Source organism: Aspergillus melleus (assembly GCF_016097325.1).
Source record: "Aspergillus melleus strain CBS 546.65 chromosome Unknown contig1, whole genome shotgun sequence".
NCBI lineage: Eukaryota > Fungi > Ascomycota > Eurotiomycetes > Eurotiales > Aspergillaceae > Aspergillus > Aspergillus melleus.
Window position 1 is genome coordinate 4,929,941 of NW_025763370.1, and position 22,332 is coordinate 4,952,272.

Sequence of the window (22,332 nt, forward strand, 5' to 3'; positions counted from 1 at the left end):
TCCAGAGGGGTGTGTTCGGGCTTTCCAATCTTTTGGAGCCTTCAGTGATTGAGATTATCATATTTTAACATGGCATTAGAAAGCAACAACAATCAGAATCAACTTTGTTCCCGTTAGGTGGATGCTGTTTTGAACTTGCGACGTCATAACAGGGCACTATATATGATTCCCTAGCATATCCCGCGTAAGGTAATTGATCATGGGCCGAGAAGACAAGCTTGGCGGTCTCGAAATTTATTGAATACCGTCAAATCCTTAAGCTGGTTGTGGTCTCAACCGTACGTTGTCAACAAGTGCGACTTGGTTGCACCGAGCGTGAAATTATTCTTTGAAGGCCTTTGAGTGTAGCCTGTAGCGGTCAGGTAGTCATTATGTGATGGCGAGAGTATTCAGTAAGCAAAGCTGAATGCTAAACAGTATGCTGTTTCACTCTGTTTCACGGCGGAGGCATCATAGATTGCCAATCCAAGTGTCTGGAACGAACATATCATCATGGTAGTCGACTCTGTTTTGTCCAGTATGAGCTACATAATCAGCGGTGGCGATCGTCCTTAGGCATTTGCAAGTTCAGCATCGAGAGCATGTTACCCGCCGGTCCCGCACTGCCGGCTTGGCCCTGGAGACTTTCCAGGAGGTTTTTGGCGAGATTGATATCAATGTCTTCATCTGCCTCGTTGCCCTCATTGTTTCTGCTGTTCTCAGCTTGCGCATCATTTGGTGTCTCATCTGACAAGGCTTGTTTGCCTGAGGGGCGATTCAGATTCAAAACTCCTGTGCCTCTCAATTCAGCTTCCATTTCCTTGGACAACTGCTTAATTTGTTCAGTATCGTCTTCCGAGTCGTCGCCTAACTCCTCCACTCCGTGTCGCGATGTTGAGGGCTTGGAGTCCGGTAGGCCAGGCATAGATGGCAGACCCATCATTTCCTTCATCATCCTGGTGAACTCCTCCTCGTCGAAAGAGGCTTCCTTGTCCTCACCATCACTGCTCACTTCATCATCGTCATCATCGCCATTGTCAGAGTCGGAGCCGTAATCATCAACGAAATCAGCGCCTTCGAATCCAGCCGAGTCATCATTCAGGAATTCTTCGAAGCGCGCCACGATGCGTTGGAGATTTTCTTGAGCATTTGCATCGCCAAAGCCGCCTTTATCGTGATTGGCACCGCCTTTCTCTTTACCTTTCAATTCCCTATCGAGGTCCTCAAAGCTGATATCCAGCCATTTCTCATCATCTTCACGCTTTTCCCATTTGTCGATCTCCTCATCTGTCGGCAAGCTATCATCCCCTGTCTCTAAATCCTCCAAGACGAGCTTAATCTCTCTCACATGTGGTTTGTCTTGGTTTTGTGGGTCGGTCAGGAGCATCTCAAACCCACAGGAGAGTTTCATGCCAATATCTGCACGATCATAGGCTTTTTGATCGTCCTTGGTAGGCAATTTGGGAATCCATGATTTGGGAGCCGGGAAATCCTGGCTCTTGAGCTGCGCATAACCAACCCTTGTGAATCGTACGCTAACGGTGACTAGATCTTCGGGCGGAAATACGAAGCTGCTAGCATCCTTGGTTCGTAACGGACGTAAAGCGATCGGATCCCGAAGGTAGAAGGATTCTACTGCTGCCGAGATGTAGGCAGGTTTCTGGTTTAATAGGTAGGCGACTTTCCGAGGAATCGTCACTAGAGCCGAATGAAGGTTCTCGCTGATCTGCTTAGGGTAGTTCCGCAAACGGTAGAATGCTTCTTCTTGAATCATGGTAGATCGCATGAGGCGAGCGGGTTCTTGTTTGATAATCTTCATGGATTCGGGGAGGGATATTTTTTCGGTGACCGTGCCCTTTTTCGCATTTTTCGGTTTTATTATGACGAGCTGTCCCTGGTGAATCCAAACCTTGAGGTTGGGTTAGATTACTGGCACAGACCCATTTGGCATCGCCGCATGAGGCACAGATACTTACTCGATTATCTGCTATCTCAGGTTCCAACCAGGCAGGTAGAGTAGCCGCAGCCTCGACCAGCAGAAATTGGCCGTCGCTATCCACAACTGAGGCCCAAATATCCTTGTGCTTTTTCGTCAATTCACGCAGCATGTACACGATGACCCATTCATCTTCAATCGAGTCTCCGAAGTTGGTGCGCCCGCGCAACGAGGTGATACCTAATCTAGCTCAGCGGAACTACTCCGATCAGGGTATTGTAAAACCAGTGATATTGCGTACCATCATCTTTGGAGATCTCCAGGCGAAACCCATCGCGCTGCCAGATGTAGTCCTTCAAAAGATTCTTGCTTAATTCCGCCGCCGTGCGCTGCACATCCACTAATCGCGCTCTGGTGTCGGCGACTTCATCGACGACGGCGGGGGCGGGGTCCGAGGGGATGTAGTACAGCGCATACTCGATACTGTCGTCGGGGAGTTCAGGTTTGGGGATCGGACGAAAGGTGGATTTGAACCATGCGAGGTCCTCTTCGGACATGGGATTCATGGCGCTCCGAAATGCTCAAAAGGGAGGACGATTGAAGAGGAGGCCTTGGACGAGGAAGAAAAGAAGAAGGTAAAATACGGATGACTTCATCGAAACGCGAAATTTACGGGCCGACTCCCCGTGACTTGGCGGGCTAACCGGATCTGGATAGATGTCAACAAGGCCGGGATTCACCGCCCAAAACACGTCTGGTAACCAAACTTGTACTGCCACGGCGTCTTTCGCTGCTTCTTCCCTCCCACGCCCGGCGTTGAGAAGCGTCGCCCATTGCATGGCCTCTACCTGGTCGTCCCTGATCGTCATCAGCTCCCTTTCGCGTCCTCCGCGTCAACAATGGCGTTCCCTTATATCGACACCCCGCGCACCGAAATTGACGGAAACGCGACTTACCTGACCAACGGGTTTCGCAGCGTAGGACGACACAACCTTTCAGCTCTCGATTCGGTAGAAAACTCCTTTCAGACGCCGTCAAAGGATGAGGATATACTCAAGGGTATCGGCGAAGGCCGGAGACGCACGTCCGGCTCGTTCAAGCTGAGCACACCGCGTGCAGGCTCCGGTCCCAAGTCGACAAAAAGCGCGTTGAACAACCGGCAGCACCTTCCTACAGTTGCGCCCGCCGTCGGAGAATTCACGCCATTGATGAAAAGCGCCACGAGAAACAATTATTTGAGGAACATGTCGACGACGCGAGGAACCGGCGGCATGAAAACACCGGCCTACCTGAGCAAAACCTACCGAAGCAATGCGAACACCCCCGGGCTACCGCCAGAGATGACATATATTGACGAGGAAGAAGACGCGACCGATGACCAACCGACGCCTTTGCCGCAGGTCGCGAGCAGCAGTGTCCAGAGTACCCCGCTAGCGGGATTGGGCAGGGATGGGATGTTGAACGACGGACAAAACATGACGCTGAAGGAACAGGAAAAGGTATGTCTTCGCTTTTGGCTCCGCGTTTGATGTTCTAGGTGAAACGGGCTATGCTGACTCCCTTAGATGATCGATAAACTCGACAAGGATAATTTCGGGTTGAAATTGAAGATTCATTACCTACAAGAGCAAATCGAAAAGGCCGGTCCGTCGTACAACCAAGCTGCTGTCAAGGAAAATACGGAACTCAAGGTGGCCAAGTTAACGATGCAACGCGACATATCCCGATACAAAAAGAGCCTCCAACAAGCAGAACGTGATTTGGAATCTTATCGTGTACAATTTCAAGAGTATCGCGAGAAGACTAGGAGAAAGCAGACCGACGAAACGGTGCAACGGGAATTGGACATGATGCGCGAAGAACTCGAATCGCGAGAAATTCAAGTAAGGGACCTTCAGGAGGAGCTGCGAACCGCCAAAAACAGACAATCCGAAGAAACCGAGAAACTCCGTGATGAAGTTGAGGACTTGGAAGCCGCACTCAGGGAGAAGGACCGCACAATCGACGCACGCGAGGAGGAAATCGAGGAACTCAAGGATCGAGACAATAAAGAAAACGATGCCCTCTCCGAACTCGAATCAGAACTTCAACGTGCCAGGGAGCAAATGGAGGAGCTGCAGGAGTCTCTCGACCAGGCCCGGACTGAGGCGAGGGAGGCGAAATACGAAGCAAGTCACGCAACACAAGAGAAAGAAGAGGCGGAGCGAAACCTCCAGGAGCTGCACGATGAGATGGCCAACAAGTCTTTCACTACAAAAGGATTGAACCGCCAACTTGAAGAGAAATCAGGCAAGCTCGAGGAAGAGCTGCGTGAACTACAGCGTGAGGCCAACGCGTTGAAGGAAGAGCTTGAAGCAAAGTCGCGCAATGAAGCCCACCTTGAGGAGCAGTACCGCAAAGCTCAACAGGCTATGAGCGACGAGGATAACAAGCTACACGACGATGCTGCTCGAGCCCGACGCGAACGAGATCTCGCCCAACAGGAACGTGACAGGATAGCTTCTCAGCTACAAGAAGCACTCGATGAAATTCAGCACAAGGTTGACGAAAAAGAACTATTACAGACCCGACACACCGCGTTGACAGAAGAATCCAGCGGTTTGCAACGGGAGTTAGCGAGGACGCAATCTCACATGCGGGAACTGCAGCAGGCCCTGGACCAGGGGAAGCACCAGGCTCTGGACAACGTGGACATCATTCGCGCGCAATACCGAGAAGAAGTCGACAGATTGCAAGAAGAGATCGAATCCCTACATCATGAAATTGAAGACAAGGAGGGCCAGTTTGCGCTCGAACAAGACCGGTGGGAAAGTGCCAAGCGCACCCTACAACTTCAGAAGGACAGAGCAGAAGACCAAGCCGCCGGATTCAAGCGCACCATTGAGAAACTTGAACAAGTGGAGCATACTCTCTCCGGGAAAGAAACAAAGCTGCAGGAAGTCATTGATAGCGAGAAGGCACGACATTTCAACTCGGAAGCTGTTCTAAGCCGCCAAGTCAAAGAACTGAATGATGAACTTGCAGGAAAGAGAGAGATCATCGACGAACAACGCGGTGAGCTTCTTTCTATAAAGGAACAGCTTCGTCACGCCGGACGCGAGGAGGCAGCATTGAAGGAGAGAGTGCAGGCTCTGGAGGATGAAGTTGTCGTCTTGCAATCAAGCCTTGAAGAAGAACAAGAATATGCGAAAGGTCGGATGCAGCAGGGCTCTTCCAACCAGGACGGCCAGTTGCAAAAACTACTTGCCGACAAGCAGAAGCTTCGAGATCAATTGGCTAATGCTCATGTTGAGCTGCACGATCTTCGTTCCGCCATGGGCGAGATGGAAACGGAGCGTGATGAACTTCAAGCTCAATTGGACCAAGCTCACAATCAAGTTGACGATACCACGCGATTCGACCGGGAGAAGCTCGAACAGCGGAAATCCACCCTTCGCCTTGAGAACGAGCTCAAACGACTGAAGGAGGATAGATCGTCTTTGTTGGAAGCAAAGGAAACTCTCGAAAAACAGCTAGGCGCCGAAATCGAAAGAGCCACCGAGGAAGAGAATCGCCTCGCTGCCGAAGTGGACCAACTCCAAGACCAGCTGCATGCTGCCTCTGGCGGAAGAGACAGGGAACTCACATTGTCCAGGAGTAAAGTCCAGCGGCTTGAGAGGCGTATAAAGGACCTCGAGTCTCTTCTACAGCAACAAGCCACTACAGAGAACGAACCCTCCGCGACTGGAGACATTTCCATGCTCCGCCACAACTTGGACGAGGCACGCAAGCGGGAGAAGACATTGCTTCAGCGCGAGGCCGATCAGAAATCTGCTGTCCGTAACTGCAAGTCACGTATTGCCGAGCTTGAGAAGGATCTCCACGAAACTATGATGAAGAAATTCGAATCCCGCTCCCCTCAATCATCACCTTCCGACAAAGTTCATGAGGAATTGCGAAGTCTACGCAAACAGTTGTCCGAAGCGCATAGAGCTTTACGCGACCTGAAGATTAAGAATCGTGAGCTAGAGCGGGCTGCGATGAAAGAGGAAGACCACCGGGATTTCCATGAGCTGCTCAAATCTTCCACTCTTGAAGCCGAGTCGCTAGCTCTCAAGGTCTCAGAGCGAGATGAACGCGTGAGTGAGCTCAAATCCCAGGTTCGCCGGATCCGCGAGGAGCGCGCCTTCTGTGTGAGGAAGGCCGAGACTGCCCTCAAAGATCTCGAGGCCCTTGAAATACGCTATAAGCAGGCCGTTGAAAAGATCGGGTCTCGGACGGAAAGCAAATCTCGACACGACAAAGAACTTTTGGGATTAGGCAAAGAGATCATCTGGCTCCGGGCTCGATTGAAGCGCGAGGAGAAATTCCGTCGTGATCTGGCCTGGAGTAAGGGATTGATGGAACTCGGCGAGCGAGTGCGAGTTGCATGGTGCGTCATATTTCCCCTCTCCATATGTTTTTTTTCCCCCTATAACTTGGACTGACTCTCTCTCATAGTAACGACGCCGACTTACGAATGATCTCCGAGATGGGAGTCAAGCCCCGTGACCGTAGCATGCTCCGCGAGCCTCGTCAGAAGCTCAAGACCGCCATCTCCATGGTTAAGGCCGTCGTGCGCATGCAGCGAATGAGCCAGGAATGGAAGAAGACCCGAAAGCTAGGCGAGGGTCTCAAACGCGCCAAAGGCGAACTGTTGAAGCGGAAAGACAGCTCTGCTAAAGGCTTGGTAGAATAGATAAATATGACCCCGACCCCCTCATGTTTCGATTTGATTTTGTGTGATAGCCTTGGTTTTTCTGATCTTTCCCTTTTCTTCTTTGTTTCTTTCCTTTTTACGAACGTTTGTTGTTTCCCCAAGAGATTCCCCCCAACATGCTCTATCTATCCCATTGCATCAATCTGTGGTTTGATTCCATTGGACCCTGCAGGCGTTTGGTTTTTTTTGGGCCTGGAAAATTGATGTTACTACTTTACTTATATTGAGAGGCTGGCGGTGTTATTGCTGCGACCTTGGTGCATACGTATACTCTGAAGCTTTTATTGATCTCTGTTGTTTTCTCAAATATCAAAGATGGTTCAGTAAATTTTGAATTTTCGTTAACGTCATTAAGACCTGGAAGTAAAACTGACATTTTAACATGGTATATTGGTTTAAAGAGTCAACAACAGTGTTATCCAATAGCCGATACTTCCTTTCTCCAAAGGACAATGTCACAAGAAAACAAAACATCAGACAAACCAACGAGAAAAAGGAGGCAACCATGGTAATCGATCCAGCAAAATGAATAAAGTTCATAAAATCTTGTTCTTCAATGATATGCTTCATGAAATAGACACAGAAACGCGCGGTTTTGGCCTGGAAAGGAGGAAGAAAAAGGCTTGTAACAGTGAGGGTGGACTGATTTAACCCGAGTGAATAGACAGACAGGTTTAGGTTCGTAAGAGAATTGCAACGCCTCGCCTCGCCTCGCCTAACAACGATAACGCTTCTAACACCGAGCTTGAGGAGATGTATAAGATGGATAAAAAGGACGAGAGACAGATAAGTAGTGGGAGAGAAGGGTGGGAAAGATTTCAACCAGACAAGAGTTATGTCCAGTGAGGAAGATGACAAGAAAACGCATATATCAGGCAGCCCGTGACATGCAATGAAGGATCACGATTTCAACTTTGACAGAGGGTTTGGGGACAGTCGTACTCGTGGACGGACTAAGCACCCTCGCTGCCGAACTCTTGGGTCCATTCTGCGTTTCTCTTGAGATCTTCGTGGCTGACCGTGGGCCGGGAATTGCGAACTGCCTTGATGAAGTCCTTCAGCACAAGAGGCGGTTCGAGTAGCTGTTCTGCTTCCACACTCATCCATGACATCTCGACGGCGCCGCGGTCCCCTGGCGAACACGGTGTTAATTTCTCTGCGCCTTCGAACAAGACCTAAAGAAAGTGTCAGTCGATTTCGTTGTACCAGAGCCGAAAAGGCACAAATCTGTGGTGATTAATACCTTTTTGTAATGGGTCGCTGTTTGGATTTTGCGAATCGGTTGCATTAGTGCATCTTGCACAGCGATACTGATATCGCTACCAGAGTATCCTTCACTCATCTCTGCAAGAGTTCGGTAGTCGCCTTGCGACATTTCACATGGCGTTGAGCCCACTGCTAGCATAAACATTTTCATCCGTGCGTTGATATCAGGAAGACTGATATGGACTCTTCGCTGGAACCGACGTCGAATGGCAGCATCGAGTTGCCATGGAATATTCGTTGCGCCCAGAATTAGCACACCCTTGGAGTCTTTTCCTACTCCGTCCATTTGTACCAGCAGTTCAGTCTTGATTCGGCGCGACGCCTCGGACTCTCCTTCACCACGGGGCCCACAAAGGGCGTCGACTTCATCGATGAAGATAATGGCTGGCTTGTTTTCTCGGGCCATGTTGAAAAGCTGCTTCACGAGTCTGTAAAAAAGTTAGTCAGTTATCTGATGTTCTGAAAACAGTAGAGAGGAATAGATTATAAGCGCGTACCTTTCACTCTCACCCATCCATTTGGATACCAAGTCACTACTGCTCACACTGAAGAACGTGCTGTTGGCCTCGGTTGCGACAGCCTTGGCGAGATACGACTTTCCAGTACCAGGAGGTCCATAGAGCAAAATACCCTTCCACGGCTGTCGTTTCCCCGTGAAGAGGTGCGGAAATTTGATCGGTAGAATGACCGCCTCCTTCAAGGCCTCCTTGGCGCTCTCGAGACCCGCCACGTCCTCCCACTGCACATTGGGCTTATCCGACAAGATGGCGCCCGCAAGGGCGGACCGTAATTTCTTCGAATCGGCATCCTCGCCATCCTCTTCCTCTTTCCTAGAAGTGACTCGCATGTTAGTACGTTGTCATCCAACAGGGTGTCATATTCAGCACATACCCGCCCTTTCCACTGCCTTGCGCCACGCTGCCGTTGGCGCCTACTGCGCTCGGTTTCTTTCGCCCGTCCGACTGAGCCAGATGGTTCTTCAATTTCTCCGCGCGATCCATGTACTCGCCCGTCTTTGCGCGGATCATTTCCTTGGACTTCGGGTTCTTCTCCCATTTCAAGGCCAGCATGAACAGCTCCAGGGAGGAGTAGTACAGCTGATAGGCCTTTTCGTACTCGCCCTCGTTGTCATTCTCGATGGCCTTCTTAACCGTGTCAATCGCCCGCCCTAGGAAGTCCGTGTTGCTCATGTTGAAGGAGGAGTCTCTCGAATGGCGTCTTGGCTGGTGCTGGTTTAAAATGAGGGCAATCGACGGCCGGGAATAGTAGCAGCCTGTTTTGGTCGGGATGGGCTGCGCAAGGAATTCCGGACAAAGCAAGGCAAGGTGATGGGGGAGATGCAGGTCAGGACCGATCCATTCAATTCGCAGAGTCGGCGGCGGAGAGCAGAATGAAAGGGGATGAGTAGCAAGTGAGGAGAGATGATGATGAGAAAGCAGAGGAGAGATATGAGGGGAATGAATGATCGATGGAATGGAGGATGCGGAAAGGCGGCCGTTTGTTTTCTGCCGCTCCGCTTTCCATTAATTCTTCTCCCCGCCAACGCCCCTCTCTCGTTCCATCATCACCTCTCTGCCTCCCCCTCTCTTGTTGTTTCAGCATCCTACGCCATGGCCGACGCACAGAAGCAATTGCAGGCGATCTCGGAAGAGTTCCAGAAGTTGCAGACCGGTACGTTGGTGGTCTCTCGTCCACTCTGGCGGGAATGAATCTCGATGGCATCATAGCGCCCAGAACAGAAAGCTGATCGGACACGCGATTCCCAGATCTGGACGGACTGGTCGAGGCTCGTCAGAAGCTCGAGTCCCAACAGCAGGAGAATGAAAGCGTCCAAAAGGAGTTCAACTCGCTCGATGACGAATCCAACATTTACAAGCTCGTCGGCCCGGTTTTGTTGAAGCAGGACAAGCAGGAGGCCCTGATGGCGGTCAACGGCCGTCTCGAGTTCATCGAGAAGGAGATGTATGGCTCACGTCGCTCTCTAACGCCAATAGAGTGATCCGGGAAAAGCTGACGGAGGGACCTTATAGCAAGCGCATCGAGAAGGAAATCGAAGCCAACCAGGAGAAGAGCGATAAGAAACGAGCCGAGGTGAGACCTTTTAAGATTATTGGGCAGTTGCATGCTCTGGCGCATGAATCACATTCTAACTGCTGCGTTCAGGTCCTACAATACCAAAGCCAAGTCCAACAGCAGGCTGCCGCTGCGTCTGCATCCGCTTGAACACGCTCTCGTGCCCCAATCTATACTACGAGATAAACCTCCGGCCTTCCTACCTGCGACTGTTAGTGAGTAACATCAAGTGGGGAGTTGGAAGTCGAGGCCTTTTTATCGGCCACCATATCCGGTGCCAGCACGAACGATGAGCTTCAACTAGGTTAATGAGGCCAACTGTGAGGAAAGCGATTCTTGAATCGGGGAGAATTCAAGAATGACTACGACCTTGCTACATCTTGGACTCTTGGGATCTATATAAATCGAGATAGAGGCCAAGAGGGAAGAAATGACGACAGTATGAGCATAGGGTGGGACTTTGGAGAATACCCCGGTGAAAGCAGAAGCGAGCGTACATTATTGTCTTTCTCCAGGATCTCAAAATTAAACTCTAATGCTATCGTAGAGATAAGCAGCTTCAAGAACTACGGCCAAGCTCGATTGATGGATTACCTGCGAAATCAAGTCTTTATGCTCTTGCGCTATGTTCGTCTCACTTTTCCTCGACGCTCGTATCATCATCTGTCTTTGTTCTACATCCAATGTGTATCAATTAAAACTCCGTGTTCTCGTGTCTTCATAAACCCACCCAGCCCGTCTCTAAACAACACATGACAGCAAGTCTATATAAGAAAGATCTATTCCTTGACCAGGAGACTCTGTCCGGTCATCTCCTCGGGCTGCTCGATACCCATGGCAGCAAGCACAGTGGGGGCCACGTCGCCGAGGACACCGTCGCCCTTGAGCTTCCAGCCCTTGGGGGCGTTAGCCAGGATGAAAGGCACCTTGTTGGTGGTGTGAGAGGTCTTAGGGGTGCCCTTCTCGTTGAGCATCTCTTCGGCATTTCTAGAAAGCATAAGATCAGCTATTATTCCTGCCTCTGCTTCGTTTGATCCCGGTAGGAAATAAAGAATAAGAACTTACCCGTGGTCCGCCGTAATGAAGAGAGCGTAGTTGTTCGCCTTGCACGCCTCGTAGACCTCACCGATGGCCTTGTCGGTAGCAGCAACACCCTGGATAGCGGCCTCATAGACACCGGTGTGGCCCACCATGTCAGGGGGAGCGAAGTTGTTCATGACGAACTCAAACTTGCCCTCGGCGATGCGCTCGGCCATCTTCTTGCCGACACCCGCAGCACTCATCTTGGGGTCCTGATCGTAGGTAGCGACCTTGGGCGAAGGGATCATGTCACGGACTTCGCCAGGGAACTGCTTCTCAACACCACCGTTGAAGAAGAAAGTAACGTGAGCGTACTTCTCGGTTTCAGCGACATGGCACTGCTGGACATCCTTCTTGCCGAGCCATTCGGCAAGCACGTTACCCATGTGCTGAGGGGGGAAGGCAACGGGGAACGTGTAGTCGGTCTTGTACTGGGTCATGGTGGTGATGTGGATGTTCTTGGGGTAGGGGAACTCGGCCTTGGGAGAGCGGTCGTAGTCACCGAGCAGCTGGGTGATTTCACGGACACGGTCGGAACGGTAGTTGAAGAAGAACAGGGTGTCGTCATCTGGAGATGAATTGGTTAGCCTTTCAATGATCAGGATCGACCAATGCACATAGAAAAAAGCATACCCTGGACACGGCGTTCCTTGCCGCCGACGATGATGGGCTTCAAGAACTCATCGGTCTCGTCCTTCGTGTAGCGCTCCTCGATGATCTTGACGGGGTCGGAGCTCTCTTCACCCTCTCCCGAAACAATACCCTTCATGGCGAGCTCAACCCGGTCCCAGCGCTTGTCACGGTCCATAGCCCAGTAGCGTCCCACGATCGTGGCGATCTCACCAGTGCCAATCTCCTTGGTCTGGTCCAGAAGCTGCTGCATGTACTTGGACGCGCTCTTGGGGTCGGTGTCACGGCCATCACCGAAGAAGTGGATGAAGACATGGGGAACTTCCATCTCCTTGGCGACCTTCAGCAGGCCAATCAGGTGGGTGATGTTGGAGTGAACGCCACCATCAGAAACCAATCCCAGCAAGTGCAGACGGCCGTTACCCTCCTTAGCGCGCTTGAAGGAGGCAACGATGCTGTCAACCTTGTTCAGCTCTCCTTTCTTGAGGGTCTGGTCAATGCGAACACTGTCCTGCCAGACGACACGACCAGCACCAATGTTCAAGTGACCGACTTCACTGTTACCCATGAGACCTTCGGGCAGACCGACAGCCAGCGACGAGGCGTCCAACTCGGTGTAGCCCTGGGCCGTCTTGGAGTCGGCCTCGGCGAAGCCGGACATGTAGGGAGTCTCCGCAGCGTGGATGGCATCGCCGACAGCCTTGGGGTCGGGGCCGGAGACACCCCAGCCATCGATGACGACTAGTGGAAGACGTTAACATTCGGGCCGGTAGAGGAGAAGTGGCATTGGGTTGGGCTTACTGAGGGCGACCTTCTGATCAACCTTGGCCATAGTGAAGCGAGGTAAACTCCTATAGATCGGTTAATTAGTAGACGAATCTTCAATGGGAAGTAGTTGGGAGAATGAAAGAGAGATTGACTCACAGAAAGGAAGATTTCGATGAAAAAAAGAAAGAGGTCAGGTAGAGTGGTTGGGTTAGGGAAAAAGACGAAGAGAAAGAGAGAGAGCGAAAAGCCGGAGAAAAAACAGGAGGGGGAGGGGCTCTTCTCTCCGGTGACGCTTTGGGATCTCCGACGTCACGGGCCGTTCTCGTCGGTCTTGCCTGGTCGCTTTCTCTTCCGACTCTTCCCTACTCTCGCGCCCCAGTCTTAGTTCTTCTTCCCTCTTCCCCGTCTCCAATCCCGCATTTTCTTTACTCAACAGTTGACATCCCCTGGAGACCCCACTATGGCCTCCAGATCCCCGACGGTTGTCACTCCGCTGCCTAAATCCTCGGTCGCGCCCGAGACGCCCCTGGTGAAAGAACCCGCGACCGCGCCGCAACCCGTTCCATTTCCTCCACCACAAACCTTCGACATCATCCCGCCTTTACACGGTCTTCTCCTTCGACTTCTGCCATCGGAAACAAATCCTGGAAGAGTCTCTAATGGGGTAGGGCCCTCTGAAGACCCGACCGGAGCGGCCGGCCCTTCTGCAGCATCGTCCACACCCGCTGGTGCGGCTCAGTCGCAGCAGCAGTCGCAATCTGGTCCCGGGAATGATGGAGCGTTGCCGTCCGTCTCCTCTGGTGCACCGGTCAGCGCTGCGGCTGCCGCTGAGATCGCTGCTCTGAGTTCGAACGCGCCTCCGCCATTGGACATCAAGAACCTGCCTACCGAAGTCAGCTCGATCAAGATTCGCGTCCAGAAAGCGCAGGCGGTCGTGGAAGGACTGCCTGATGTCGATCGGTCTGTGGCCGATCAGGAAGCGGAAATCGAGGAACTCGAAGATCGCATTGCGCGACTCAAATCTGTCATCGCTGATTTTGGCAGGAGAGCCGCTCCTCAACACTCTAAAAAGCCAAAGAACAAAGCACCCTGAAGCAATGAATTTGGAATCTCTGGACTGTCTACCGGCCACGCCCCCCAAACGGCTTTCGGATCAAGCCAAGAAGGGATCAAGAACTTATTACCCTCAACACGTCAGGAAAAGATGTCAGACTTACTGAGAAGCTGGATGGATGATACTTGGGTATATGATGTGGTTCGGCAATGGCAAATGAACAAAGCAACCGAGGCAACGCTCCAGTTCAATCCGTACCAACAAGTTATCCCAACGTCACGGGAACTCGACTATGTCCATGGACGTGTTTGAAATGCCTAATGGCGGGGGACTTGGCATTTCTCTTCAGTTAGGTTTATCCTGGCTAGAACCGAATCTGACATCATCACGGTTTCCTTCCCAACGGCCCGTGAGGGACGTTTCGGCGGGCCCTATTTTCGAACACTAGCAGGGCAAACACCGGAAAGGGGGGTTTAAGCTTAAAGAGCCTTGGGGGCATCTGAACGGGAGGTTAGCCCCTCCAACGCCACCGCGGTCCTCACCTGTCGATTAGTGCCTGAGAGAAAAAAACATGATATTATTTTGTACCAATCTCTTCACTTCCGTCCACCTCTTCCTACGGCTTAACCCCAGTCATGAGCGGCGATTCAACGCGCTGAACAAGGGTATGTCTTATTTCGGTTATCGTTAGCCTCGGATAGTCTCGTGGTCAATGTCTTGGAAACAACATGCACGCTAATAAATGCAACGGCCTCCGACACTACTGGCTGATACTGGCTGACTCTCGGTGACTTGCCTGATGTTCAGGCTGACAATGAAAGCATTACATTTCAAGAATACTACTCTGACGACAGGAGAAACGGCACCATCAGCAGTACTAGCTCATAACGGGGAAGAGCAACATGCAGCCGCAATCAAGTAGTAGCTACCTAGCCTTCTACCCCGCCGACTCCGCATTGACAATAAGTCGCAGATCACCGTCGGATCAGCGCAATTTTGCATATTTAATAGGAGCAGCTGCTCTTGGTGGCAGCATGGGAAGGCCACATGAACACCCGATCGTCCTGTAGTTTTGTGGCTTCCATCTATTCTGTCATACAATCCATCACCATAACGGACTTGCACTCTTTCCCTCTACCACAGATCCAACCATCTGCTTCACCATGGGCTCCAACAACCCACCTCGCGCACCCTTGCACCCCGACGTGGCTGATGTGCAGAATTTCATGCCCGAGGGTGCCCCATTGGACACGAAGGAGGGGCTTGCAGGCTTCCGGGAAAGCCTCGCATTCAAACTTGAAGACGTGCTCCGAGGATATGAAGACAAGGTTTCCTACGAAGATATCGACATCCCAGGCCCCACTGGACAGATGCGCGCAACGATTTTCCGACCGAAGCCCGTTCTCACTGCATCATCCGTCGCGGAGACCCCGGGGGTCGTCAACTTCCACATGGGTGGTCATCTATCGGGAAACCGCTTCATGGGCATTAAAACCACGCTGGAATGGGTCGAGAAACTTGGCGCGGTATGCCTGACGGCCGAATACCGACTCACACCCGAGCACCCGCAACCTGCACAGCTTGACGACAGCTACGCGGCCCTAACATGGATGAGCAAGCACGCCGCCGAGCTAGGGTTCAACCCACACAAGCTGATCGTCACCGGTGGCTCGGCCGGCGGGAATCTCGCTGCAGGAGTCGCCCTGTTGGCGCGCGATCGATCCGGTCCCGAGATCCTGGGCCAACTGCTCATCTACCCGTGGGTAGACGATAGCAACGAGACCGTCTCCATCCATCAGTTCGGGCACCTCAAGCCCTGGACGAGGGACTACAGTGTTGTGGCCTGCAACTATGCATTGGGTGAGAAGCGTGAGCGGGCTTCCATCTACACTGTACCTTCGCGCGCCAAGGACCTTAATGGCTTACCGTCGGCCTTCGTCGACGTGGGTTCGGCGGATGTGTTCCGCGACGAGAGTATCGAGTATGCCAATGCCCTGATGAAGTGCGGCGTGCAGACGGAGCTTCATGTGTGGCCGGGTTGTTGGCATGGTTTTGATGTGTTTGTGCCTGATGCCCCGATCGCTCGTCGGGCTGCTCGGGCGCGGTTGGAATGGCTACAGGATTTACTCAGTAGGGCTTAGAGGGTTTTAGGCATTTAGTGGACTTATCCATGCATGCTGGGGATATATATACTTGCTTGTCGATGTCGTGTTAAAGAGTCGAGATACAGATGCTTCCGATGACTTCGATAAGATAAGATTCATTGACTCAGTTGATGTCCTGGCATACTTCACCTAGCTATATTTCACGAAACAGCTGACCATCAAAAATGTAATTCAGGGTAGCATCACTCTCGAACAACTACAACACAACATGTCCGGGTGACGGCGGAACGCTGTCCGTATCCCAATGCTTCATCTCCGGGCCCAGTTCAAACTCAATCGTTCCACCCTGCGCCATCAAATCATCATGTTCAAACCAATTCTTCGACCAGGTCTCTCCGTTGATCTTGACACTCTGCACGTAGTACCCTTGATCCAGTCCCGTGGCCGTGATTCGCAGCCTTTGGTTCCCGTTGATTGTCATGTTCAGATCCGGGAACCAAGGTGAAGCGATCAAATAGATGGGTTGTGTGACTACGGGGTAGATTCCCAGGATCTGCCACACGAGCCAGGTGTTCATTGCCCCTGCGTCGCTGTTTCCGGGAACCCCGTATGTGGCATCTCTGAAGCTACCAGATTCATCCATGTTAGAGAGCGCGTATATGCGGGGGTAATGGTGTGTTACGTACTACTGGTGTCCAAGATTGCGGGATTTCTCAACGCTTTTTGCTTGTTTGTTGATGTAGTTATATAGATAGGGAGTTGCAAAGTCGGGCTCGTTTCTGGTTCGACGGGTCAGTGTTTCCCTGTGGCAGGGACTTGCTCCAGTTTGATTCGTACCCAATGTTCATTATCGTGGTAATTCCGGCACCGTTCGCTTCGAGGTCTTGAGCAGACATATTGGCTTTGAACTATGTGAGATGTAAGCAAGAACTGTAGTCACTGTGGGAGTGACGTCTGACCATCATATCAAGCCGGGACTCAAAGGTATCGGGGCCACCCATACGATCAATGAGCGATTCCATATCATGAGGGGCGACAAAAGAATACTCTAAAAAAGGGTCAGTAAGAACGTGGGCTCCTACCAAGCAAAGTCTTACCCCATGGTACACCTTCGTAAGTATAAGAATGCCATCCGCACTCATAACACAATCGTGGGTCATATCCACTGTTATTGAACGTGCCGTTGGAAAACCGCGGTGCTAGAAAGCCAGTAAAGCCCAAGCTCTCAACATCAGAGTTCCATATCTTTTGCCATCCCGCAGACCGACGGAGATACTTTGCCTGATCGCTGGGTGCTTCACCCGCCGCAACCTGGCTGAGAGCGAAATCATTTAGACTATATTCGGCAGTTCTCGAAATGCAACGAGTGCTTCGGTCCTGGGACACATATCCTAGCTCCAGCCAGTCTTTGAGAGCCCCTCGGCCTTCTTTCGTACTTGCTGAAGTGTCGGTCGCGTCGAAAGTATTTTCTGGGACTACTTCTGCATCGGTCTTCATGGCTGCGTAGCCATCTGTCCAATTGATTGCCCCACGCAGTCCCTTCACATAAGCGTCTGCTAACATATTATCGGCATCAGAGCCTCCTTGAACCAGTCCGTTCCAGTTTCCGGAGCGCCCATCTGGCAGGAATTCTTCATGCCTGTTCGATATTAGTCAAGTGAACTTCTTGCACCGTTGTAGACAGGACGTACCTCCAGATGTCGATCAATCCTCGAATCATAGACTCGTAGTATACAGGCTGTAAGATGTGATAGAAACTGACTGTGCAGCGAAATATATCCCCTTTGGTCAAGTCAGTATGGAGGAAAGGCAAAAGACGCAGATCTGCATACAAAGAGTATAGAAGTCATCCCAGTACGGCTCGTCCGACACCCAGAGAGGGTTTTCGCCGGTTCTGTCAGACGGCATCAAATGTATGAAATAGAGCGAACTATACAGTAGCCGAACATGTGTGACATTGGCTGTTTCGTCAAGGGGCACTTGGATTTTGCTGAACACGTCCTCGTTCCATTCCTGCACAGCAGACGTGATCGTATCTTTGAGCTTCCATGAAGGAATCTCATCAGCAACATATGAACGAGCTTTCTCGATGGACATAAAAGAGATACCGATTCTATAGCTTATTTGAGAAGCATTGTCGTCTTCCCAACTGAAGAGCGCTCCAACCCTATCATTCATAGGACCCGATGTCGCTTTATCGGACTGGTCGACCCATGTTGGGTAGCTTGTGTCATCATTGCCGGAATCTGTATTCTTTCCAGTAAACTGGCGCGCTTCATGAGGAGTTTTCGAGAATTCGCCGTAGAAATAAACCGTGAAAGGTGCGCCTATCTCTGAAGTGAGTAACACAGCATCTTCATGATAGGAGCACTAACCGTTATTCCAACCGCCACCGTAGGTCCCATGTCCCGAATATTTTCGACCATTCTCCTCAAGCTGAATTTCCCCGCCAGTGTAGAATTGACTATTGGGATCTTGTGGTGAGCCTGGTAGGTACTACGAGCAGGCTGAGTTAGAGATATTCGAGAATCTGTACGCATACCGTGAATGCTTACATGGGACAGATCAACCAGAACATGCTTCTCGCCTTTAGGGAAGTTGTATTGAACAATTGCAGCGTGTCGAGACGCCGATAGTTCTACTCCAACCCCATTCTGGAGCTGCGTTCTAAAGTATCCGACACTGCCTGTATCGTTGCCGATCTATGAACTCGTCACGTCAGTCTACCACGAGGGAAACATGACTGTACAGCATGCTCACCTACCCTTGGCTGACTATACGTAGTATTGTCTAGTATGTTTACCGGAGAGGCAACATTGGTCAAGGGCATTTGGGGGATGATTCCGTACTTGGGAGCTCCTCCAGTGCCACTTTCGTGCATCATAGCTTAGAAAAGAGTTCAGAATTTGGGTTAAGACACTGGGCCCACGACAGAAAGAAGGTCGCCTACTGATAGCCGTAACATTACCATCTGGAGTCCACCCTCCGTTAAGCACCGCAGTGCTCCAGTTGGCTGCCGTCGTGTCGATTCCGACTTTGGTCACTCCAAAGGGGCGAGCACCGCCGATGAAAATGTCTCCACCTCCGTAGCTTTGACCGGGGAAAGGGCCCTCAGAACCCATGAACACGTTCACATAATGAGAATAGTCGACCTGGCTCGCAGAAGAAGCAACAAACGGCAAGCGGATCAGCAAGCCGAGTATCAGGAGACTGAGTCTCTCATAGAAGGGGTCAGCCATAATGCACGTTGCGAAACCGACATGTTATCAACAGATAAGAGGAAGGAGAGCGGAGAACAGCCGTTAAGAATGGTGATTGAATGCAGAGCAACGAGAGAAGGAGGTCCCCCCTTGCCGCAAGTATACTTCGTTCGGGCCTATCGGAGAAACTGTCCGCATTGGGGGTCCGACCGGCCGACGCCCGCACATCGACACAATCGAAAAATCCCACGCGAAAAAGACATCCCGCAATCCGATCAGAACCAGCCCGCTTCGCCTGTCGCTCGCTCCATCCACGTCCGCCTTTCCTTACTCCCTCTCCGCATCCCAATCGACCCTTTATTTTTCTCCTCCTCCAGTCATACCCGCCAAGATGGGCGTCGCGTTCGACAAGTGCGAGACCCGGCCGGCCAACATTGATGCCATCCTCAACGGCCTCGACCGATACAACCCCGAGACGACCACGGTATTCCAGGACTATGTGGCCCAGCAGTGTGAGGACAGGACATTCGACTGCTATGCCAGTCTTGCCTTGTTGAAGCTGTGAGTGCTTGCACCCTCCTAAAATCATTCCCCAATCTCCTGAGGCTTCCCCCCGAGCTTAAATGATGAAGAAACCTTTCTTTATTATCACGTTTCCTATTACCTGAAACCCTTTATTGGGTGGTGTTGAGACCGAAAATTCTTCTGAAATAGCTCTTTGATCATATTGAATCATGATTGCATTGCTTCACTGTTTCATGTGTGCTGACTGTCTCCCTTTCTACCGCGACAGCTACCAATTCAACCCTCACCTTCTCCAGCCCGAGACCGTCACCAACATCCTCGTCAAGGCCCTCACCGTTTTCCCCTCTCCCGCTTTCTCCCTCTGCCTTGCCCTGCTTCCCGCACACACTCAGCCTTTCCCTTCCAACAACGCCGAAGCCCAGGCCGCTTCCCAGACCTCCGACTTCGTCGAGTCGGTTCAGAAGCTCGCGCGCCTCTCTACGCTACTCGAATCTGCCCAATACTCCCAGTTCTGGTCCACCCTGAACTCGGATGACCTGTATGCCGACCTGGTTGCCGATGTTGCCGGCTTCGAGGAGCTTGTGCGCATCCGTATCGCTGTCGAGGTCGGCAAGGCCTTCCGTGAAATCAACGCCGACGTTCTGGAGCAATGGCTGGACCTCCCCAACCGCGAGGCCCTCGAGAAGTTCGTCACCGAAGTCTGCAGCTGGGTCGTCGACAAGTCCGGCTCCAGCACCGTCATCAAGGTGCCCACGAACAAGGAGAACGAGGTCCGCAGCGAAGTCAAGAGCGAGCGCGTCGGCATTGACATGTTCGGCCGTGTCATCCGCCGTGGCTTCGAGCAGGCTGCCTAAATTGGCCATCTGCGCGACCGAAAATAGACTGAAAAATTACGTCTTTTCTTGCTAATATTTCTTTTTCCTTTTCTCTTCATTCCTCCTTCCTCTTGACTTGGAAGATTCGATTATATCCATGGGATCTTCGCATGCCTTTTCAACCCCACCACGCAAAAAAGAAAGCAGCAAAAAAGGACTATGTTCACTTGAACCCTTACCGACGAAACGAGTTCGGAGCCCAAGATGATGATGACGGGGATACACCAGCATGAAGAGGGTTGGGAAGTCAGGACCGGCGCATTTGGCGTTTTGAGTTTGCTTCGCTGTTTATCATCATCGTCATTTACCACGTGTGAAAAACAACCTCATCTTCATCTACTATTCTAAGATATCCCTAGAATAACGAAGCAAACTAAAGATCTCTCTTTGAGGATCTACCTATTTCTTTATCTATGTATATGTACATGTAACATTTCTTGGTCCTTAAAACTTTTTACTCATATTAAACGAACTATTCTCGCAATAAGTTATATGTGCATGTAATTATTCTCACTCAGATATTGCTCTATGAATCATCAACATTAAACAAGCATCATCATTATCTGTTTTTTGTATATCTATTTCGTCAATTCCTCCCACTGGACACCAGCCCATTCCTCACGCCAGCCTGTGACACCCACCTCTTCCGGAGCGCAGTCTTTGCCGCACACTCCCAGAATGATTGTTCCCCATTCCATACCTGCGTCGTCCTTGTCTCCCATACCGACTTCGCGGTCTTCCTCCAAAACACTGATCGCGTGAGGCACCAGCTGCAGCTCGAAAACACGCGAGCTTCCGCAGTATTCGCAGCGGGGGATACGGAGGGCCCCGTTTCCGGCAACCGTCACATGTCCCGGAGCGGTACTCTTGGGATCGTGGAGAAGCTTGCCAACCGCGTCATTGTGCGAGTAGAGGATGGGAGTTCCGCGGAACTCGTATCGTAGGATCTGCTCGGGGTTGTGGGCTAGTCGGGTGGAAAACTTCATAAACGCCTTATCCAACTGGGACTCCAATGCGTCCTTCAGCTCGCCTGAGGATCCGCCGCCGGTTTCCTCCTCGGTGTTGTCGATGGTGACATTGTCCGGGATGGTCGGGGTGGACGGTCGCGAGAGGGTTTCGTATTCAGCATCCAGATAGAAGTGCTTGAAGGGTTGAGGGAAAGCAGACTCGGCAGGCCAGGGGGCGGAAGGTCGCGAGGCCTCGGGCGTCTTGAGTGTCGGAGGCGGGGAGGAGACGCGAACTTTATCAGCGAATGACTCCGAGAGTGTGTTTTCGGTCGCAGATTGGTTCGGCGCAGGCTTGTTCGATTCAGCGGCCGGGGCCGTGGGAGTCGCAGCAGGGACGGCAAACGGGTTGTTGCCGGTTTGCGCCGAGGCGGAGGACGACGAAGAGAAGGGGTTGGTGTTGGCAGAGACGCTTCCAGTGAGAGAGGTAGAGCCGAAAAGGCTCGCTCCAAGATCCTGCTTGGGGGCTTCAGGCTTCTTTTCCTCCTTCGGGGGCTCGGGCTTTTCGACCTTTCGAGAGGCTGCGGGCTGGCTCTTCACCTTCTTCGAAGCGCGCAAAGCTCGAATGCTGCCTGGCTTTTTGTTGCAAGGTTTTCTCGGGCAGCCGAAGATGTACAATCGTCGCTCGTTATCGGGGAAATGGTCGGGGAGATCGCCGTGTAGCTCGAGTAGAAGAAGCATGGGACTGTTGCAGACTTTGCAATTGGCGAATTCGCCGGGAGGTGGGGTAGCATCATCAATCCAGGTCTAAAGGTGTAGGAAGTCAGCACACAAATACACGAAAGCCAATTTTGGTTATATGTACCGGCCTGCCTCCAATATGGCTGATTGTGTCTTCAATTAACTCCTCGGAGGCGTATCCCAGGAGCACGCCAGTATCTGTGAGGTCCCCCTCATCCTCAAACGAAGAGTCGCTGTCATAGGGATCCATGTCGGCAAGGTGCAGTTTGTATCACCAGGACTGGAAAATTGGCCTGGTTGTGACAGGAATTAAGGCTTTGGGTATTTTCCGAGTAAAAATCGTAAGCCGTGATGATCAATTGTCTGTTGTTCAGTCGATCAATTATAGAAGAAAAAAGGCAAGGGAAAAAAAAGGAAT

At 51.6% G+C, this 22,332-nt stretch overlaps 11 protein-coding genes across 11 annotated transcripts; 5 read left to right on the forward strand and 6 right to left on the reverse strand.

Annotated features, from left to right (window-relative positions):
- Positions 1 to 108: 108 nt before the first annotated feature.
- On the reverse strand, positions 109 to 2,503 carry LDX57_001760 (putative regulatory factor Sgt1). Its single transcript, XM_046083406.1, has 3 exons — positions 2,217 to 2,503; positions 1,956 to 2,155; positions 109 to 1,888 (listed from the first exon to the last, which is right to left on the reverse strand). Exons 1-3 carry the CDS (start codon positions 2,479 to 2,481, stop codon positions 533 to 535), a joined length of 1,821 nt encoding a protein of 606 aa, XP_045939363.1. The 5' UTR covers positions 2,482 to 2,503; the 3' UTR covers positions 109 to 532.
- A 215-nt stretch (positions 2,504 to 2,718) lies between these two features.
- On the forward strand, positions 2,719 to 6,960 carry LDX57_001761 (putative spindle-pole body protein (Pcp1)). The gene is made up of 3 exons (XM_046083407.1): positions 2,719 to 3,414; positions 3,481 to 6,326; positions 6,395 to 6,960. Exons 1-3 carry the CDS (start codon positions 2,815 to 2,817, stop codon positions 6,630 to 6,632), a joined length of 3,684 nt encoding a protein of 1,227 aa, XP_045939364.1. The 5' UTR covers positions 2,719 to 2,814; the 3' UTR covers positions 6,633 to 6,960.
- Positions 6,961 to 6,963: 3 nt separating this feature from the next.
- Positions 6,964 to 9,404, reverse strand: VPS4 (AAA family ATPase VPS4). Its single transcript, XM_046083408.1, has 4 exons — positions 8,811 to 9,404; positions 8,417 to 8,749; positions 7,897 to 8,347; positions 6,964 to 7,828 (listed from the first exon to the last, which is right to left on the reverse strand). The coding sequence occupies exons 1-4, from the start codon at positions 9,107 to 9,109 to the stop codon at positions 7,607 to 7,609; spliced, it is 1,305 nt and encodes a 434-aa protein (XP_045939365.1). The 5' UTR covers positions 9,110 to 9,404; the 3' UTR covers positions 6,964 to 7,606.
- A 125-nt stretch (positions 9,405 to 9,529) lies between these two features.
- Positions 9,530 to 10,142, forward strand: YKE2 (tubulin-binding prefolding complex subunit YKE2; the record flags this gene model as incomplete). Its single annotated transcript, XM_046083409.1, has 4 exons — positions 9,530 to 9,590; positions 9,686 to 9,881; positions 9,950 to 10,010; positions 10,083 to 10,142. 4 exons carry the CDS (start codon positions 9,530 to 9,532, stop codon positions 10,140 to 10,142), a joined length of 378 nt encoding a protein of 125 aa, XP_045939366.1.
- A 629-nt stretch (positions 10,143 to 10,771) lies between these two features.
- LDX57_001764 (2,3-bisphosphoglycerate-independent phosphoglycerate mutase) lies at positions 10,772 to 12,534 on the reverse strand (the record flags this gene model as incomplete). The annotated part of the gene is made up of 4 exons (XM_046083410.1): positions 10,772 to 10,979; positions 11,058 to 11,640; positions 11,706 to 12,443; positions 12,504 to 12,534. 4 exons carry the CDS (start codon positions 12,532 to 12,534, stop codon positions 10,772 to 10,774), a joined length of 1,560 nt encoding a protein of 519 aa, XP_045939367.1.
- A 396-nt stretch (positions 12,535 to 12,930) lies between these two features.
- Positions 12,931 to 13,563, forward strand: LDX57_001765 (RNA polymerase II mediator complex middle subunit MED9; the record flags this gene model as incomplete). The annotated part of the gene is made up of 1 exon (XM_046083411.1): positions 12,931 to 13,563. The coding sequence occupies one exon, from the start codon at positions 12,931 to 12,933 to the stop codon at positions 13,561 to 13,563; it is 633 nt and encodes a 210-aa protein (XP_045939368.1).
- A 1,124-nt stretch (positions 13,564 to 14,687) lies between these two features.
- On the forward strand, positions 14,688 to 15,665 carry LDX57_001766 (alpha/beta hydrolase; the record flags this gene model as incomplete). The annotated part of the gene is made up of 1 exon (XM_046083412.1): positions 14,688 to 15,665. One exon carries the CDS (start codon positions 14,688 to 14,690, stop codon positions 15,663 to 15,665), a length of 978 nt encoding a protein of 325 aa, XP_045939369.1.
- Positions 15,666 to 15,885: 220 nt separating this feature from the next.
- LDX57_001767 (uncharacterized protein) lies at positions 15,886 to 16,525 on the reverse strand (the record flags this gene model as incomplete). The annotated part of the gene is made up of 3 exons (XM_046083413.1): positions 15,886 to 16,255; positions 16,316 to 16,408; positions 16,467 to 16,525. The coding sequence occupies 3 exons, from the start codon at positions 16,523 to 16,525 to the stop codon at positions 15,886 to 15,888; spliced, it is 522 nt and encodes a 173-aa protein (XP_045939370.1).
- A 12-nt stretch (positions 16,526 to 16,537) lies between these two features.
- Positions 16,538 to 18,868, reverse strand: LDX57_001768 (uncharacterized protein; the record flags this gene model as incomplete). The annotated part of the gene is made up of 8 exons (XM_046083414.1): positions 16,538 to 16,677; positions 16,727 to 17,268; positions 17,321 to 17,390; positions 17,462 to 17,956; positions 18,005 to 18,125; positions 18,185 to 18,331; positions 18,394 to 18,515; positions 18,580 to 18,868. 8 exons carry the CDS (start codon positions 18,866 to 18,868, stop codon positions 16,538 to 16,540), a joined length of 1,926 nt encoding a protein of 641 aa, XP_045939371.1.
- A 352-nt stretch (positions 18,869 to 19,220) lies between these two features.
- Positions 19,221 to 20,208, forward strand: LDX57_001769 (CSN8/PSMD8/EIF3K family protein; the record flags this gene model as incomplete). Its single annotated transcript, XM_046083415.1, has 2 exons — positions 19,221 to 19,390; positions 19,623 to 20,208. 2 exons carry the CDS (start codon positions 19,221 to 19,223, stop codon positions 20,206 to 20,208), a joined length of 756 nt encoding a protein of 251 aa, XP_045939372.1.
- Positions 20,209 to 20,807: 599 nt separating this feature from the next.
- Positions 20,808 to 22,164, reverse strand: LDX57_001770 (small subunit rRNA maturation protein TSR4; the record flags this gene model as incomplete). Its single annotated transcript, XM_046083416.1, has 2 exons — positions 20,808 to 21,980; positions 22,039 to 22,164. 2 exons carry the CDS (start codon positions 22,162 to 22,164, stop codon positions 20,808 to 20,810), a joined length of 1,299 nt encoding a protein of 432 aa, XP_045939373.1.
- Between the last annotated feature and the right edge of the window lie 168 nt (positions 22,165 to 22,332).